The sequence below is a fragment of the Cetorhinus maximus genome, unplaced genomic scaffold, assembly GCF_964194155.1.
Source record: "Cetorhinus maximus unplaced genomic scaffold, sCetMax3.hap1.1 HAP1_SCAFFOLD_2197, whole genome shotgun sequence".
Lineage (NCBI taxonomy): Eukaryota > Metazoa > Chordata > Chondrichthyes > Lamniformes > Cetorhinidae > Cetorhinus > Cetorhinus maximus.
The window spans coordinates 33,764-53,382 of NW_027598136.1; the positions used below are offsets into that span (position 1 = coordinate 33,764).

The window sequence follows — 19,619 nt, forward strand, 5'->3', positions numbered from 1 at the left end:
TATTTTCACAGATCCCGGCCGGTACTGGATCTGTCCATCACTATGACATTCAATCCAACGAAGATAATGTTGAAAGACATAGATTGTCTGGAAAACGCTGTTGGACCCAAAATAGATGCCGAAATTTGCTTCACCATCAAGCAACTGACAAAGAAAATATCAGGTATATCAATTCTACCATTTATAAAACCCCTCGATTAGATTCCAGTCTGTAACTCACTCCCGGGTATCTGTTATTCTGTATATAAACCACCCCGAACCCCTCGATTAGATTCCAGTCTGTAACTCACTCCCGGGTATCTGTTATTCTATATATAAACCACCCCGAACCCCTCGATTAGATTCCAGTCTGTAACTCACTCCCGGGTATCTGTTATTCTATATATAAACCACCCCGAACCCCTCGATTAGATTCCAGTCTGTAACTCACTCCCGCGTAACCCTTAATCTCCCCTTAACCTTTCCCTGCTCTGAGGAGCTCCTCCAATCTCACGTCCCCTCATCCCTGGAACAGTTCTGGTAAATCTCCAAGGCCATGACCTCCATCCGAAAGTGTGTCGTCCGCATTTGGAACCATTGCTGCTCCCTGAAACTCTCTGTTCTGTTCCTGCAGGTACCCCGTCGCTTGACTTCACCTATGAGTTGAATTTGGATGCAGGTCGAAAGATAGAAAGAGCTGAACTGACGTCAGCTGACAAGGGATCCTTTAATCTGAAAAGTAAAAAATGCCTGAGACCCAAGATACAAGTCCAGGTGTGGGGAACTTTACTCTGTATCTAACCCCGTGCTGTACCTGTCCTGGGAGTGTTTGATGGGGACAGTGTAGAGGGAGCTTTACTCTGTATCTAACCCCGTGCTGTACCTGTCCTGGGAGTGTTTGATGGGGACAGTGTAGAGGGAGATTTACTCTGTATCTAACCCCGTGCTGTACCTGTCCTGGGAGTGTTTGATGGGGACGGTGTAGAGGGAGCTTTACTCTGTATCTAACCCCGTGCTGTACCTGTCCTGGGAGTGTTTGACGGGGACAGTGTAGAGGGAGATTTACTCTGTATCTAACCCTGTGATGTACCTGTCCTGGGCGTGTTTGATGGTAACAGTGTAGAGGGAGCTTTACTCTGTATCTAACCCTGTGCTGTACCTGTCCTGGGAGTGTTTGATGGGGACAGTGTAGAGGTAGCTTTATTCTGTATCTAACCCCGTGCTGTACCTGTCCTGGGAGTGTTTGACGGGGACAGTGTAGAGGTAGCTTTACTCTGTATCTAACCCCGTGCTGTACCTGTCCTGGGAGTGTTTGATGGTGACAGTGTAGAGGGAGCTTTACTCTGTATCTAACCCCGTGCTGTACCTGTCCTGGGAGTGTTTGATGGGGACGGTGTAGAGGTAGCTTTATTCTGTATCTAACCCCGTGCTGTACCTGTCCTGGGAGTGTTTGACGGGGACAGTGTAGAGGGAGCTTTACTCTGTATCTAACCCCGTGCTGTACCTGTCCTGGGAGTGTTTGATGGGGACAGTGTAGAGGTAGCTTTACTCTGTATCTAACCCCGTGCTGTACCTGTCCTGGGAGTGTTTGATGGGGACAGTGTAGAGGGAGCTTTACTCTGTATCTAACCCCGTGCTGTACCTGTCCTGGGAGTGTTTGATGGGGACAATTCGAACTTCAATCCCTGCACTCCAAATTGACCAACAGGGATTGCGGGGGTTCAAGGGGCTGAATGGCCTCCTCCTGTTCCTGCGGACCAGGGAAGAGGTTCAGCTCCTCCAGGTGCTAATGGAATTGCAGTAACCATCAGCAAAGCCTGAACCAGCCGGCTGTCTTCTCTCCAGAACAGAGAAGGCCGAGGGGGTGACCTGATCGAGATCTTTGAGATAACGAAAGGGGGTTTCGATGGGGTAGACGTAGAGGAGATGTCTCCCCTTGCGGGCGAGACCAGAACTCAGTGGGGGCAGGGGAGGGTCCATCAATATAAGAGAGTCACTAATAAATTCCAAGGGGTAATTGGGGAGAAACGTCTCCACCCAGAAGGCAGGGAGAGCCTCTTGCGAGGCTCAAGCTAATTCCTGTCTTTCTCTCCCTCTCTCTCTCCCACAGAGCTGTATCCAGGATTTCCTGTATCCCATCAAAGTGAAGGTGAATTACACTGGGCTGGGAATACATTCCGGCAACAGCCCAGTGCCTGTTTTACAGACCGGAGAGGAAGGATTTTCCATTGGAGAAGTGAGTGTGGGAAGTTACCCCAGGGGCGGGCGGGCGGGGGTTAACAGACATGGACAAGGGTGGTTGTTTAATAAACTGGAGGTGATAAATAAACATGAGGTGATTAATAAACATGGGGTGATAAATAAACATGAGGTGATTAATAAATAGCGGGTGATTAGTAAACAAGAGGTGATTAATAAACCTGATGTGATTAATAAACAGTGGTTTATTAGTAAACAAGAGGTGATTAATAAGCATGAGGTGATTAATAAACAGTGGGTGGTTAATAAGCATGAGGTGATTAATAAGCATGAGGTAATTAATAAACATGAGGTGATTAATAAGCATGAGGTGATTAATAAACATGAGGTGATTAATAAGCATGAGGTAATTAATAAACATGAGGTGATTAATAAACAGTGGGTGATTAGTAAACATGAGGTGATTAATAAACATGAGGTGATTAATACGCATGCGGTGATTAATAAACATGAGGTAATTAATAAACAGTGGGTGATTAATAAACATGAGGTGATTAATAAACATGATGTGATTAACAAACAGTGGGTGATTAGTAAACGTGAGGTGATTAATAAACAGTGGGTGATTAGTAAACAAGAGGTGATTAATAAACATGATGTGATTAATAAACAGTGGGTGATTAGTAAACATGAGGTGATTAATAAACATGAGGTGATTAATAAGCATGCGGTGATTAGTAAACAAGAGGTGATTAATAAACATGAGGTAATTAATAAACCTGATGTGATTAATAAACAGTGGGTGGTTAGTAAACATGAGGTGATTAATAAGCATGGGGTGATTAATAAACAGTGGGTGATTAGTAAACAAGAGGTGACTAATAAACCTGATGTGATTAATAAACAGTGGGTGATTAGTAAACAAGAGGTGATTAATAAACATGAGGTGATTAATAAACAGTGGGTGGTTAGTAAACATGAGGTGATTAATAAACATGAGGTGATTAATAAACAGTGGGTGGTTAGTAAACAAGAGGTGACTAATAAGCATGAGGTGATTAATAAACAGTGGGTGGTTAGTAAACATGAGGTGATTAATAAGCATGGGGTGATTAATAAACAGTGGGTGATTAGTAAACAAGAGGTGATTAATAAACATGAGGTGATTAATAAACAGTGGGTGGTTAGTAAACATGAGGTGATTAATAAGCATGAGGTGATTAATAAACAGTGGGTGGTTAGTAAACATGAGGTGATTAATAAGCATGAGGTGATTAATAAGCATGCGGTGATTAGTAAACAAGAGGTGATTAATAAACATGATGTGATTAATAAACAGTGGGTGATTAATAAACATGAGGTGATTAATAAACATGATGTGATTAACAAACAGTGGGTGATTAGTAAACATGAGGTGATTAATAAACATGATGTGATTAACAAACAGTGGGTGATTAGTAAACATGAGGTGATTAATAAACATGAGGTGATTAATAAAGATGAAGTGATTAATAAAGATGATGTGATTAAGAAAGATGAGGTGATTAAGAAACATGAGGTGATTAATAAACAAGAGGTGATTAATAAACATGAGGTGATTAATAAAGATGATGTGATTAAGAAACATGAGGTGATTAATAAACAAGAGGTGATTAATAACGATGAGGTGATTAGTAAACAAGAGGTGATTAATAAACATGAGGTGATTAATAAAGATGATGTGATTAAGAAACATGAGGTGATTAATAAAGATGATGTGATTAAGAAACATGAGGTGATTAATAAAGATGATGTGATTAAGAAACATGAGGTGATTAATAAAGATGATGTAATTAATAAACAGTGGGTGGTTAGTAAACAAGAGTTGATTAATAAACATAAGGTGATTAATAAACAGTGGGTGGTTAGTAAACATGAGGTGATTAATAAACATGAGGTGATTAATAAACAGTGGGTGATTAGTAAACAAGAGGTGATTAAGAAACATGAGGTGATTAATAAAGATGATGTGATTAAGAAACATGAGGTGATTAATAAAGATGATGTGATTAAGAAACATGAGGTGATTAATAAAGATGATGTGATTAAGAAACATGAGGTGATTAATAAAGATGATGTGATTAATAAACATGAGGTGATTAATAAAGATGATGTGATTAAGAAACATGAGGTGATTAATAAAGATGATGTGATTAATAAACATGAGGTGATTAATAAAGATGATGTGATTAATAAACAGTGGGTGGTTAGTAAACAAGAGGTGATTAATAAACATAAGGTGATTAATAAACAGTGGGTGGTTAGTAAACAAGAGGTGATTAATAAACATAAGGTGATTAATAAACAGTGGGTGATTAGTAAACAAGAGGTGATTAAGAAACATGAGGTGATTAATAAACATGAGGTGATTAAGAAACATGAGGTGATTAATAAACATGAGGTGATTAATAAACAGTGGGTGATTAGTAAACAAGAGGTGATTAAGAAACAAGAGGTGATTAAGAAACATGAGGTGATTAATAAAGATGATGTGATTAATAAACAGTGGTGGTTAGTAAACAAGAGCCACTCAGTAAACAGGAGTATTCATTCTATGGTGGCATCTCTCTCTCTGTCACTCTCACCCTATCCCCCACTCTCTATCCTTCTCTTTCTGTATTTCTCACTTTCTCTGTCCCTTTCTCTCTCTCCCTCTATACCTCTCTCTCAATTTCTCTCTCTCCCTATCTCTGTATTTCTCTCTCTCTCTGTCCCCCATCCCCATCTCTCTCTCTCTCTCTGACCTCACCCTCTCTGGCCCTCTCTCTCTCTCTCCACGTATCTCATAACTTTTTTGCCTGTGTCCACATTCACCCGTCACCCTCTGTGCTCGCTGACCCACACTGGCTCCCGGTCCAGCAATGCCTCCATTTAAAAGTTCTCACCCTTGCTTTCAAATTCCTCTGGGGCCCTCACCCCCTCCCTATCTCTGTAACCTCCTCCAGCCGCTACAACCCTCCCTATCTCTGTAACCTCCTCCAGCCCCTACACCCCTCCCTATCTCTGTAACCTCCTCCAGCCCCTACAACCCTCCCTATCTCTGTAACCTCCTACAACCCTCCCTATCTCTGTAACCTCCTCCAACCCCTACAACCCTCCCTATCTCTGTAACCCCCTCCGGCCCCTACAACCCTCCCTATCTTTGTAACCTCCTCCAGCCCCTACAACCCTCCCTATCTCTGTAACCTCCTCCAGCCCCTACAACCCTCCCTATCTCTGTAGCCCCCTCCAGCCCCTAAACCCCTCCCTATCTCTGTAATCTCCTCCAGCCCCTACAACCCTCCCTATCTCTGTAACCTCCTCCAGCCCCTACAACCCTCCCTATCTCTGTAACCTCCTACAACCCTCCCTATCTCTGTAACCTCCTCCAACCCCTACAACCCTCCCTATCTCTGTAACCCCCTCCGGCCCCTACAACCCTCCCTATCTTTGTAACCTCCTCCAGCCCCTACAACCCTCCCTATCTCTGTAACCTCCTCCAGCCCCTACAACCCTCCCTATCTCTGTAGCCCCCTCCAGCCCCTAAACCCCTCCCTATCTCTGTAATCTCCTCCAGCCCCTACAACCCTCCCTATCTCTGTAAACTCCTCCAGCCCCTACAACCCTCCCTATCTCTGTAGCCCCCTCCAGCCCCTAAACCCCTCCCTATCTCTGTAACCTCCTCCAGCCCCTACAACCCTCCCTATCTCTGTAACCTCCTACGACCCTCCCTATCTCTGTAACCTCCTACGACCCTCCCTATCTCTGTAACCTCCTACGACCCTCCCTATCTCTGTAACCTCCTACGACCCTCCCTATCTCTGTAACCTCCTACGACCCTCCCTATCTCTGTAACCTCCTACGACCCTCCCTATCTCTGTAACCTCCTACGACCCTCCGAGATCTCTGCACTCCTCTAGTTCCGGCCTCTCGATCATGCCCCCTCTCCCCCCCCACCCCTGGGGTTGGGAGTGGCCCCCTAAGCCATGGAATGCCCTCCCTAAACCTCTCTGTGCCTCTTTCTCTCTCTCTCTCTCTAAGATGTTCCTTAAAGCCTGCTCCTTTGCCAGAGCATGGGTCATATTAACACGCAGCTCCACGTCAAAACTGGCTGTGTAGACAGGAAGGGATGAGCAGGGGTGTGTGGGGGCCAGTGGTGGGGGGTGCGGTGGGGAGGCTACAGCTCGCTATTAGTGCTGGACTCAATTTTCTGAAGGCGGACCCCTCTTCACCCGGCTATCTTCACTTCCTTGCAGCTACCGTTCGAGAAGAAATGCGGAGCTGACAATATCTGCAAGGACCATATGGTGGTCCATTTCAGCATCGTGGGGTAAGGACCTTTCCCCTGCTTCCTCCCTCCCTCCCTCCACCCCACCCACTACCCACACTCCCCCCCCACCCCACCCCCACTTCCCCTCAGCCTACCTCCCGCCCAACACAGCGACTGCTAAACCCTTGGAGAACCTGAGCAGTGTTAGCAAAAATAAAAAAAGAGACTTCCGCTTGCACTCATCAGACCGTTTGACGAGAACAACATCATATGGGGTGGGCGGTGACAAACAACAATTCATACCGCATGGGAAGAGAGGGCTGATAGGTTGGCCGGTGGACTCTGATTGGTGGAGGCGTGCAAGTTGTGGTTCTCCCTTTGTATTGGTCCTCTTGCAAATTGACCCGATGAGCGCAAGGCCAAAAAAAAACTTCGGCCAGTCTCGTTTCTCAGCAGTACTCAAGTTCCGCCCGAGCTGACAGCCACTGAGAACCCCCCCCGCCCCCGGCACGCTTCTTGGCACGTCTTTGCCAATCGCAGCATGCAAACATGCAGCATCAAGCTGGCCACTGGAGCTTGTCCGCGAAGGGGGTGACTCGTGAGAGCTCCTTGACTGGCTGGGGAAGGTCCAGCGGGGTGAGGCGGCACGTTGTGGATCAGTAGAATGTGGAGGGGCAGTATAAAATAAAGGGTACCATTCTAAAGGGGCAGAGGGAGCTGGGGGTATATGTGTATAAATCATTGAAGGGGGCAGAACAGGTTGAGAGAGCAGTTAATAAAGCAGACAGTATCCTGGGCTTTATTAATAGGGACGTAGAGTACAAGAGACAAGGAGGTTATGTTGAACTTGTATAAGACACTCGTTTGGTCCCAACTAGAGTATTGTGTCCCGCTCTGGGCGCCACACTTTAGGAAGGATGTGAAGGAATTGGAGAGAGAGAGAGAGAGTGCGGAGAAGTTTCAGGTTCCAGGAATGAGGAACTTCAGCTCCGTGGCTAGATTGGAGAAGTTGGGACTGTTCTCCTCGGAGAAGAGAAGGTCGAGAGGAGATTTGATCGAGGTGTTCGAAATCACGAGGGGTCCTGGGGCAGAGTAGATCGGGAGAAACTGCACGCGTTGGGGGAAGGATGGAGAACCAGAGGGACACGGATTGAAAGCGATCGGTAAAAGGAGCGACGGAGACACGAGGAGAAACTTTTTCACGCAGAGAGGGGTTAGGATCTGGAACGCGCTGCCTGAGAGTGTGGGGGAGGGAGGGTCAATCGAGGGGTTAGGAGCCGGAACGCGCTGCCTGAGAGAGTGGGGGAGGGAGGGTCAATCGAGGGGGTTAGGATCTGGAACGCGCAGCCTGAGAGTGTGGGGTAGGGAGGGTCAATCGAGGGGGTTAGGGTCCGGAACGCGCTGCCTGAGAGTGTGGGGGAGGGAGGGTCAATCGAGGGATTAGTGTCTGGAACGCGCTGCCTGAGAGTGTGGGGGAGGGAGGGTCAATTGAGGGGTTAGGAGCCGGAACGCGCTGCCTGAGAGTGTGGGGGAGGGAGGGTCAATTGAGGGGTTAGGAGCCGGAACGCGCTGCCTGAGAGAGTGGAGGAGGGAGGGTCAATCGAGGGGGTTAGGATCTGGAACGCGCAGCCTGAGAGTGTGGGGTAGGGAGGGTCAATCGAGGGGGTTAGGGTCCGGAACGCGCTGCCTGAGAGTGTGGGGGAGGGAGGGTCAATCGAGGGGTTAGGATCTGGAACGCGCTGCCTGAGAGTGTGGGGGAGGGAGGGTCAATCGAGGGGTTAGGGTCCGGAATGTGCTGCCTGAGAGTGTGGGGTAGGGAGGGTCAATCGAGGGTGTTAGGATCTGGAACGCGCTGCCTGAGAGTCTGGGGGAGGGAGGGTCAATCGAGGGGTTTGAGAGGGAATGGGATAAGGGAAGGCAAAAGACTGACAAAGCGATGGGAGAAGTACAGTGGCAGAGTGGGATCAATTGGATAACTCTACCAGAAAGCCGACAGAGACACAACGGACAGAACGGCCTCATTTACAGATTGAATCGATGAAGTTTTGATGATAATATATTTCCCTGATACAGGATGAAGAGCTCTTTCCAAAAGCCGGCACAGCCATGATGGGCAGAATGGCCTCCTCTGTTCTACGATTCAAATCGCTCTATGTTCTCGCTTCCCCTCATCTCTGTGACCTCCTCCAGCCCCTACAACCCTCCCTATCTCTGTAACCACCTCCAACCCCTACAACCCTCCCTATCTCTGTGACCTCCTCCAGCCCCTACAACCCTCCCTATCTCTGTAACCACCTCCAGCCCCTACACCCCTCCCTATCTCTGTAACCTCCTCCAGTCCCCTACAACCCTCCCTATCTCTGTAACCTCCTCCAGCCCCTACAACCCTCCCTATCCCTGTAACCTCCTCCAGCCCCCTACAACCCTCCCTATCTCTGTAACCCCCTCCAGCTCCCTACAACCCTCCCTATCTCTGTAACCTCCTCCAGCCCCCTACAACCCTCCCTATCTCTGTGACCTCCTCCACTCCCTACAACCCTCCCTATCTCTGTGACCTCCTCCAGCCCCTACAACCCTCCCTATCTCTGTGACCTCCTCCAGCCCCTACAACCCTCCCTATCTCTGTAACCTCCTCCAGCCCCTACAATCCTCCCTATCTCTGTAACCTCCTCCAGCCCCTACAACCCTTCCTATCCCTGTAACCTCCTCCAGCCCCCTACAACCCTCCCTATCCCTGTAACCTCCTCCAGCCCCTACACCCCTCCCTATCTCTGTAACCTCCTCCAGCACCTACAACCCTCCCTAGCTCTGTAACCTCCTCCAGCCCCTACAACCCTCCCTATCTCTGCAACCTCCTCCAGCCCCTACACCCCTCCCTATCTCTGTAACCTCCTCCAGCCTCTACAACCCTCCCTATCTCTGTAACCTCCTCCAGTCCCCTACAACCCTCCCTATCTCTGTAACCTCCTCCAGCCCCTACAACCCTCCCTATCCCTGTAACCTCCTCCAGCCCCCTACAACCCTCCCTATCTCTGTAACCCCCTCCAGCTCCCTACAACCCTCCCTATCTCTGTAACCTCCTCCAGCCCCCTACAACCCTCCGAGATCCCTGCGCTCCCCCAATCCCGGCCTCTGAAACATCCACCGATTCCCATCGCTCCGCTGTTGGTGGCCCTGCCTTCAGGAGGAGGGGAGGGGTGGCCTCCACTCTGTAAAGCCTGTCTGAAACCTCTCCTCCTCTCTCTCCCCTCCCTTGAGACGGCCCTTAGAACCTCACGTCTTTCAAGGAGCCTTCGATGACGTTGACGCTCCTGCCTTGGGCGTGCGTTCGTACCTGGGAGGGGTGCTGGATAAATTGAGGGCGGTTTTCATTTTGACCTGATTAGGCTAACCCTCTCTCCCTCCCTCTCTTCCAGGGCCCAGTTCATCGTAGTTGGGAGCTACTCGACCCTCACGCTCGAAGTGACTCTGGAGAACATCGGTGAGAATTCGTACTTCGCCAATGTCACCTACCAAGTCCCGACCGGCCTCACCTTCAGGAAAACCTCAGTCATCTCGGTAAGGGGCAGTTTCGTCAAGCTCCAAGATCAAAGTGTGGGGGGGTGGTGTCGTTCGTGAGATGTGGGCATCGCTGGCAAGGCCGGCATTTATTGCCCCACCCTTGAGAAGGCGGTGGTGGTGAGGCACCTCTTTGAGCTGCTGCAGTCCCCGTGTGGTGTAGGTGCACCCACTGCGCTGTTAGCGATGGTGACCCACCAGCCACGGTGAAGGAACTAGCGATGCAGTTCCAAGTCAGGATGGTGAGTGACTTGGAGAGGGACTTGCAGGTGGTGGTGTTCCCCATGTGTCTGCTGCCCTTGACCTTCTAGGTGGCAGAGGTCATGGGGGGACGGTTGGACGGCGCTGTCGAAGGAGGGCGTCGTGTTGATGCAGTCATTGGCACACAACGCTGCCACCATGTGTCGTTGGTGGCGGGAAGAGAATGCCTGAAGGCCGGTCTCGAGACTTTAACCACGCCCGCCGACGCCTTGGCGTGGGGTAGCCTCAGGTTGCGACGCGCCGTTTAACTGTCTCGCTCCTCTTGCCCCGCCAGGCCAGCCGCAGATCCCACATCGAGTGCGACGACTCGAAGAACTCCAAGTACTCCGCCGTTGGGATTGTCTCCTGCCGGGTCAATCATCCCATCTTGGGGACTGGAACGAAAGTGAGTGCCCCACGGGCGGGGTGGGTGGGATGGGGGAGTCGGAAAGGAGAACCAAGAATCCTCACGGAGGGCGGTGGAGGGGCGGGGGGGCATTTTTCAGCACGGGAGAGGAGACGGGGGCGGGGGGGTGTAGTCATTTGGTCCATTCTGCTCCTGCTAGCTCTTTGAAAGGAGCAACCACAATTTGTATTTGAATGGCGCATTAAACAAACTTAATGTCAGCAAAGGTAACCCTGATATTCGAGGAAGGAGAGGGAGAGAGAAAACAGGAATTAGAGGGCAGTTAGCCCAACACCAGTCATTGCAGAAGAGTTCAAACCTATTATTAAGGAAGTCTTAACAATGTCATATAAGAATATTACACTATGAGTAGAACAAGTAAACATGGTTTTACAGAAAGGGAAACCGTGCTTGACAAATTTGGTTACTGGCGATGGAACTAGCAGGGTATAGAAAGGGGAACCAATGTATGTACTATAATTGGGTTATTGAAAGTCTCTCAGAAAAGGTTCCAGGCAAAAGGTTAACAGGCAAGATGAGGGCTCATGGAGATGGGGGTGATATATTAGCCTGGGTAGAGGATTGGTTCACGGACGGGAACCAGAGAGTGGGCATAAATGGGGCATTTTCAAGATGGCAGGCAGTGAATAGTGGAGTGCGGCAAGGGTCAGTGTTGGGGGGTCTCAGTTATTGACAATCAACATTAGTGACTTGGATGGAGAGACATAGAGTAACATAGCTACGTTTGCTGATGATACAGAGCTCGGTGGGAGGGGAAGCTGTGTGGAGGACACAAAGAGGCTGCAAAGAGATACAGACAGGTTAAGTGAGGGGGCAACAAGATGGCAGATGGAGTATTGTGTGGGGACGTGTGTGAGGTTATTCACTTTGCTCGTGAGGATGGAAAAGCAGAATATTTTTTAAGATGTGAAACTTGGAAACGTTGATGCTCAGAGGGACTTGGGTGGAGTTGTACAAGGGGCACAGAAAGTTAGCATGTGGGTACAGCAAGAAACCAGGAAGGGAAATGGTGTGTTGGCCTTTATGGCAATGGGATTGGAGTACAGGAATAAGGGAAGTCTTGCTTCAGTTGTACAGGGTTGTGGTGAGGCCACACCTGGAACACTGTGCGCAGTTTTGATCTCCATGTTTAAGGAAGGATATCCTTGCGTTGGGAGGCGGTACAGCAAAGGTTCACTCGATTGGTCCCTGGGATGAGGGGGGGTGTCCTATGAGGAGAGGCTGAGTAAATCGGGTCTACATTCTCCGGAGTTTTGAAGAATGAGAGGCGATCTGATTGAAGGGGTTTGACAGGGTGGACACCGAGAGGTTGTTTTCCCCCCACAACCCCTGACTGGGGAATGGAGAACGCGGAGGGGGGAGGGGGGCACAGTCTCAGGATAAGGGGTCGGCCATTTTGGACTGAGACGAGGAGAAATCTCTTCACTCGGAGGGTCGTGAATCTTTGGAATTCTCTACCCCAGAGGGTTGTGGACGCTCCGTCATTAACCATATTCCAGACCGGGATCGGGAGATTTTCGGTCTCTCAGGGAATCGAGGGATGCGGGGAGCGGGCCGGGAGAGTGGAGTTGAGGCAGACGGTCAGCCAGGATCATATCGAATGGGGGAGCGGGCTCGAGGGGCTGAATGGCCTCCTCTTGCGTTCTTGTGCTCATCAAGCCACATAGATAGACATTAGGGTCAGAATCCAAAAGCTGAGTCAAGGAGGTTCTCTTTAAAGGAGCGTCTTAAACGAAGAAGGTGAAGTGAAGACATGGAGAGCTTTAGGGAGGGAAGTCCAGAGCTTCAGGGTCCTTCCCTACCCCAGGCAGCTGAAGGCACGGCCACCAATGGTAGAACGATGCAAGTCGGGAGATACTCGAGGGGCTGGAATTGGAGCGCAGAGATCTCGGAGGGTCATAAGGGCTGGAGGAGGTTACAGGGATAGGGAGGGGTGTAGGGGCTGGAGGAGGTTACAGAGATAGGGAGTGTTGTAGGAGCTGGAGGAGGTTACAGAGATAGGAAGGGTCATAAGGGCTGGAGGAGGTTACAGAGATAGGGAGGGGTGTAGGGGCTGGAGGAGGTTACAGAGATAGGGAGGGTTGTAGGGGCTGGAGGAGGTTACAGAGATAGGGAGGGTTGTAGGGGCTGGAGGAGGTTACAGGGATAGGGAAGGTTGTAGGGGCTGGAGGTGGTTACAGAGATAGGGAGGGTTGTAGGGGCGGGAGGAGGTTACAGGGATAGGGAAGGTTTTAGGGGCTGGAGGTGGTTACAGAGATAGGGAGGGTTGTAGGGGCTGGAGGAGGTTACAGGGATAGGGAAGGTTGTAGGGGCTGGAGGAGGTTAGAGATAGGGAGGGTTGTAGGGACTGGAGGAGGTTACAGAGATAGGGAGGGTTGTAGGGGCTGGAGGAGGTTCAAGAGATAGGGAGGGTTGTTGGGCTGGAGGTGGTTACAGAGATAGGGATGGTCGTAGGGGCTGGAGGAGGTTACAGAGATAGGGAGGGTTGTAGGGGCTGGAGGAGGTGACAGAGATAGGGAGGTTTGTAGGGGCTGGAGGAGGTTACAGAGATAGGGAGGGTTGTAGGGGCTGGAGGAGGTTACAGAGATAGCAAGGGGTGTAGGGGCTGGAGGAGGTTACAAAGATAGGGAGGGGTGTAGGGACTGGAGGAAGGTACAGAGATAGGGAGGGTTGTAGGGGCTGGAGGAGGTTACAGAGATAGGGAGGGGTGTAAGGATGGAGGAGGTTACAGAGATAGGGAGGGGTGTAGGGGCTGGAGGAGGTTACAGAGATAGGGATGGATGTAGGGGCTGGAGGAGGTTACAGAGATAGGGAGGGTTGTTGGGGTGGAGGAGGTTACAGAGATAGGGAGGATTGTAGAGCGCTGGAGGAGGTTACAGAGATAGGGAGGGGTGTAGGGGCTGGAGGAGGTTACAGAGATAGGGAGGGGTGTAGGGGGCTGGAGGAGGCTACAGAGATAGGGAGGGTTGTAGGGGCTGGAGGAGGTTACAGAGATAGGGAGGGGTGTAGGGGCTGGAGGAGGTTACAGAGATAGGGAGGGGTGTAGGGGGCTGGAGGAGGCTACAGAGATAGGGAGGGGGGAGGTGAGGGCCAAGGAGGGATTTGAAAACGACGGTGAGAATGTGAAAATGGAGGTGTTGCCGGACCGGGGGCCGGTGTGGGGTCAGCGATCACGGGGGGTGAGGGGTGAAGGGGACTCGGTGCGAGTTCGGACACGGGGGGGTGGTGGGGCGCAGCAGAGTTTCGGCTGAGCCGAAGTTGACGGAGGGTCGAACGCGGGAGAGTATCGAGTCCGGAGGTAACCGCGGCGTCAGTCGGTCCGATTCGCCCCGTTTGAACGAGCGGATGGGCCGACGTCGGAGAGGCCGGGGACCCAGCCATCGCTCTCGGCTCACAGGCCCGTGACCCGTGTCAGTCAGATCGTCTAACCGCCCGTTGTCTTTTCTGCTTCACCCCAACTCTTCGACCACCTCCCCGCGACCCACCCCTGCCCCTCATGACCACCGGCTACAGGTGCAATTCAACACGACCTTCGATGTGGCTTCGGATGTGGTGTGGAAGCCAATGGCTGAAATTAGCGTCAACGCCAGCAGGTATGTCCGTCACCCCAGACAGCGAGACCCCCACCTCACCCCCTCAAACCCACAAAACCAGCCCCTCGCAGACTCAGGGCTTCGAGGGAGTGGAGGGCAGGGGGAGGTGCAAGGGTAAGTGTCCCCCCCTCGGCAAGTCCCGGGTAGCAGTTCGCCTCAGTCTGGCGGGGATGGGTACGGCACCCCTCCCCCAACCACTTAGACCCCTCACCCATCTCAGGCAACGGGGAGGGAGCGATATCGGAGCCTGGAGGGAGGTTGGCGGACAGGGAGCTGAGAGTAGGCAGAAGTGGGATATTTTCAGGTTTTGAAGTCCCCCCCCTCCCCCCGCCGGACCGAACCACGAAATTCTAGCCTCATTGCCATGTTCATAAGGCAGGGGGAAGGGGGTGAAAGAAAATGTCCGTCAGACAGGCAGACTGGTCGTCAGGCTGCGAGGGAGCGCTGAGGGAGAGCCGCACTGTCAGAGGGTCAGTGCTGAGGGAGCGCCGCTCTGTCGGAGGGTCAGTACTGAGGGAGAGCCGCACCGTCGGAAGGTCAGTGCCGAGGGAGAGCCGCACTGTTGGAGGGTCAGTACTGAGGGAGAGCCGCACTGTCGGAGGGTCAGTGCCGAGGGAGCGCCGCACTATCGGAGGGTCAGTACTGAGGGAGAGCCGCACTGTCGGAGGGTCAGTGCTGAGGGAGAGCCGCACTGTCGGAGGGTCAGCGCTGAGGGAGTGCCGCACTGTCGGAGGGTCAGTACTGAGGGAGCGCCGCACTGTCGGAGGGTCAGTACTGAGGGAGCACCGCACTGTCGGAGGGTCAGTGCTGAGGGAGCGCCGCACTGTCGGAGGGTCAGTACTAAGGGAGAGCCGCACTGTGGGAGGGTCAGTGCTGAGGGAGAGCCGCACTGTCGGAGGGTCAGTACTGAGGGAAAGCCGCACTGTCGGAGGGTCAGTACCGAGGGAGCGCCGCACTGTCGGAGGGTTAGTACTGAGGGAGAGCCGCACTGTCGGAGGGTCAGTACTGAGGGAGCGCCGCACTGTCGGAGGGTCAGTGCTGAGGGAGAGCCGCACTGTCGGAGGGTCAGCGCTGAGGGAGCGCCGCACTGTCGGAGGGTCAGTACTGAGGGAGCGCCGCACTGTCGGAGGGTCAGTGCTGAGGGAGTGCCGCACTGTCGGAGGGTCAGTGCTGAGGGAGCGCCACACTGTCGGGGGGTCAGTACTGAGGGAGCGCCGCACTGTCGGAGGGTCAGTGCTGAGGGAGCGCCGCACTGTCGGAGGGTCAGTACTAAGGGAGAGCCGCACTGTCGGAGGGTCAGTGCTGAGGGAGAGCCACACTGTCGGAGGGTCAATACTGAGGGAGCGCCGCACTGTCGGAGGGTCAGTACTGAGGGAAAGCCGCACTGTCGGAGGGTCAGTACCGAGGGAGCGCCGCACTGTCGGAGGGTTAGTACTGAGGGAGAGCCGCACTGTCGGAGGGTCAGTACTGAGGGAGCGCCGCACTGTCGGAGGGTCAGCGCCGAGGGAGAACCGCACTGTCGGAGGGTCAGCGCCGAGGGAGAGCCACACTGCCAGCGGTGCGCGCTTTCAGGGCAAGATGTTAAGCTGAGGATGCCCTCGCCCTCTCAGCCAGACGTAAAGAATTCCACAGCTGCTACAGGAAAGAGCGTGGGGGGTGGGGAGCAAGAGCGGGCTGAGATCTGCCTGGCGACCAGGGGCCAACAACACGCATCCCTCAACCAGCACGGCGGGGAAAAAAAAGAGGCAGATGGCCGGGTCATTGTCGTGTTGTGGGATCTTGCTGTGCAGCAATTCACTGCTGCATTCCCCGCATGGCGACAGTGGTCATCCCTCGGACTGCCCGCTTGCTCATTGTGGAGGGGGTCACAGCATTGGCTGCAGCACAGTCACGCAGAACGTCTCATTCTTAAGTTCAAGAATTTAATTTCTCCCAAATCCTTGACCCTCACAGCAAAAATGAACAGAGGATCACGACAAACAGCTTCGTTTCCAAAACCATTGGCGTCAAATACGAGGTGAACGTGATTATCAAAGGGTAAGTCTTCCTTTGCCTTTGAGAATTCGGTCCCAGAGGGGGGAAAGGACAGTGTATCTAACGCACTGTGACACCCGGTCCCAGAGGGGGAAAGGACAGTGTATCTAACGCACTGTGACACCCGGTCCCAGAGGGGGAAAGGACAGTGTATCTAACGCACTGTGACACCCGGTCCCAGAGGGGGAAAGGACAGTGTATCTAACGCACTGTGACACCCGGTCCCAGAGGGGGAAAGGACAGCGTATCTAACGCACTGTGACACCCGGTCCCAGAGGGGGAAAGGACAGTATATCTAACGCACTGTGACACCCGGTCCCAGAGGGGGAAAGGACAGCGTATCTAATGCACTGTGACACCCGGTCCCAGAGGGGGAAAGGACAGTGTATCTAACGCACTGTGACACCCGGTCCCAGAGGGGGAAAGGACAGTGTATCTAACGCACTGTGACACCCGGTCCCAGAGGGGGAAAGGACAGCGTATCTAATGCACTGTGACACCCGGTCCCAGAGGGGGAAAGGACAGTGTATCTAACGCACTGTGACACCCGGTCCCAGAGGGGGAAAGGACAGTGTATCTAACGCACTGTGACACCCGGTCCCAGAGGGGGAAAGGACAGCGTATCTAACGCACTGTGACACCCGGTCCCAGAGGGGGAAAGGACAGTGTATCTAACGCACTGTGACACCCGGTCCCAGAGGGGGAAAGGACAGTGTATCTAACGCACTGTGACACCCGGTCCCAGAGGGGGAAAGGACAGTGTATCTAACGCACTGTGACACCCGGTCCCAGAGGGGGAAAGGACAGTGTATCTAACGCACTGTGACACCCGGTCCCAGAGGGGGAAAGGACAGCGTATCTAACGCACTGTGACACCCGGTCCCAGAGGGGGAAAGGACAGCGTATCTAACGCACTGTGACACCCGGTCCCAGAGGGGGAAAGGACAGTGTATCTAACTCTCTTACCTTAAAGCTAAATTAAATTTCTCGCTAAGCTTCAAATTATTTTTCCTACAGGATAGAATCCACTCAGTATATCAACTTCACTACAGACATGGCAGAGGAAAAACCTGTTCAACACACCTACAAAGTAAGTATTCCCTGAAGACTTTGAACTGCGTGTGTCGACCCTTTCAACATTCAGCCAGTGGCTGCAGCTACTGAAGGAGAGCCGCATTGTAGGAGGGTCAGTGCTGAGGGAGTGCCGCACTGTAAGAGGGTCAGTGCTGAGGGAGTGCCGCACTGTAAGAGGGTCAGTGCTGAGGGAGCGTCGCACTGACGGAGGGTCAGTGCTGAGGGAGAGCCGCACTGTCGGAGGGTCAGTACTGAGGGAGCGTCGCACTGTAGGAGGGTTAGTGCTGAGGGAGGGCCGCACTGTAGGAGGGTCAGTACTGAGGGAGTGCCGCACTGTAGGAGGGTCAGTGGTGAGGGAGGGCCGCACTGTCGGAGGGTCAGTGCTGAGGGAGGGCCGCACTGTCGGAGGGTCAGTGCTGAGGGAGAGCCGCACTGTCGGAGGGTCAGTACTGAGGGAGAGCCGCACTGTCGGAGGGTCAGTACTGAGGGAGGGCCGCACTGTCGGAGGGTCAGTACTGAGGGAGAGCCGCACTGTCGGAGGGTCAGTGCTGAGGGAGGGCCGCACTGTCGGAGGGTCAGTGCTGAGGGAGAGCCGCACTGTCGGAGGGTCAGTACTGAGGGGAGAGCCGCACTGTCGGAGGGTCAGTACTGAGGGAGGGCCGCACTGTCGGAGGGTCAGTACTGAGGGAGGGCCGCACTGTCGGAGGGTCAGTACTGAGGGAGTGCTGTGACAGTCAGCAACAAGCTGATGAAGTGACCAGAATGTGTTTGAGAGCTGTCACCATGCGGGCACATGGAGCCTGTATCTTTTTTTTTTAATTATTGATGTAAATCTTGGTGTTTTTCTGGGACAGGTTGAGAACGTGGGCCCGCAGTCCCTTCCCATCGATATAACCTTCCAAGTGCCGTTCAAAATCGGGACTGGACTAACCTGGGAGGACCTGACCTCCATCCCCTCTGGCGTAAGTGGGAAAACCAGGGAACAGCAGTCTCAACATTTTGCCTCTGCCGCTGACATCCCTGTCGTTGGTCTGCGGTAGGGCGTTCCCGTGAACCTTAACGCAGGCCAGAGGAACAGCACCTCACCGTCCGATCAGGCACTCTACTGCCTTCAACTCGGCGTTCAGGCCACAAACTCTGTCCTCCACTTTGGTTTCGCTTTTGCCAAGTGCCAACAGCTTTTGGCTGTTCATTATTCTGCCATTAACACGCGTTCTGGACCAACGCTTTGTTTCTTTACCACGACCATTAGCCTTCTCTTTACCATTTGCTTCGTGACATCTTCATCCCTCCCCGCCCTCTTACCTTATGCCGGACCTTCCCTTTTTGTTCCACCTCACCCCCAACCCCCAACAGTATAAAACCCGACACATTTCCTCCTGCCTTCAGTTCCGAAGAACTCGACTCGAGACGTGAACTCTGTTTCGCTCGGCACAGCAGCCGCCGGTTCCGCCTTCCGTTTACCGGTTTCTCTTCAGGATTTCCGAGCGGCCCACGGTGTTTTGCCTTGCGTTGACGCCCACCCAGTCTCTCGCTCTCTCTCCGTCCATGTACTTTCGCCGTCCCTCTCGCTCCCCTCCGTCTTTTCCGCATTCAGCCCCCCCGCCCTCGCCGAACATACGAGAAAGGAGCCGGAGGAGGCCACTCGGCCCCTCTCCGCCATTCGATAAGGGCGCGGCCCATCCGTTGGCGTTGAGTTCCACATTCCCACCCACCCTCATCCCCCCCCGATAACCTTCAATCCTTGTGCCTAACAAGGGCCTATCTACCTCTGCCTTGAAAATATTCAACGCCCCCCACCTCCCCCGCCTTCTGAGGCAGAGAGTTCCAAAGTCGCACGACCCTCTGAGAGAAAACATTTCCCCTCATCTCCGTCCCGAGAGGGTGACCCCTTAATTTTCAAAACATCGCCCCCTCTGGTTCTGGCCTCACCCACAAGAGGAAACATCCTTCTCCACGTCCACCTTGTCCAGGCCGTTCAGGATCTTGTAAACTTCAATCCGATCGCCCCCTCCCACTTCACTCTTCTAACCTCCAGTGGAAACAAGCCCAGTCTGTCCAACCCTTTCCTCATCGGACAACCCCCTCATTCCGGGTATCGATCCAATAAAACCTCCTCTGAACCGTCTCTAACGCATTTACATCCTTCCTTAAATACGGAGACCGAAACCGCGCCCGGTATTCTGAGGTCTCACCTCTCTCTCCAGCCTCGAGAGAGACGTCGGCG

At 52.7% G+C, this 19,619-nt stretch overlaps 1 protein-coding gene across 1 annotated transcript in view; it reads left to right on the forward strand.

The window, feature by feature from the left end:
* Positions 1-18,354, forward strand: part of LOC144677072 (integrin alpha-M-like) — a gene marked incomplete at both ends in the record, with an annotated part of 48,024 nt that extends 29,670 nt beyond the window's left edge. Inside the window, 10 exons of the mRNA XM_078537332.1 lie at positions 12-163; positions 614-753; positions 2,090-2,215; positions 6,453-6,526; positions 9,883-10,024; positions 10,560-10,670; positions 14,205-14,284; positions 16,238-16,321; positions 17,336-17,408; positions 18,247-18,354. Coding sequence (XP_078393458.1) covers positions 12-163; positions 614-753; positions 2,090-2,215; positions 6,453-6,526; positions 9,883-10,024; positions 10,560-10,670; positions 14,205-14,284; positions 16,238-16,321; positions 17,336-17,408; positions 18,247-18,354 — 1,090 coding nt within the window. The remainder of the gene's footprint in view (positions 1-11; positions 164-613; positions 754-2,089; positions 2,216-6,452; positions 6,527-9,882; positions 10,025-10,559; positions 10,671-14,204; positions 14,285-16,237; positions 16,322-17,335; positions 17,409-18,246) is intronic.
* Positions 18,355-19,619: the final 1,265 nt, after the last annotated feature.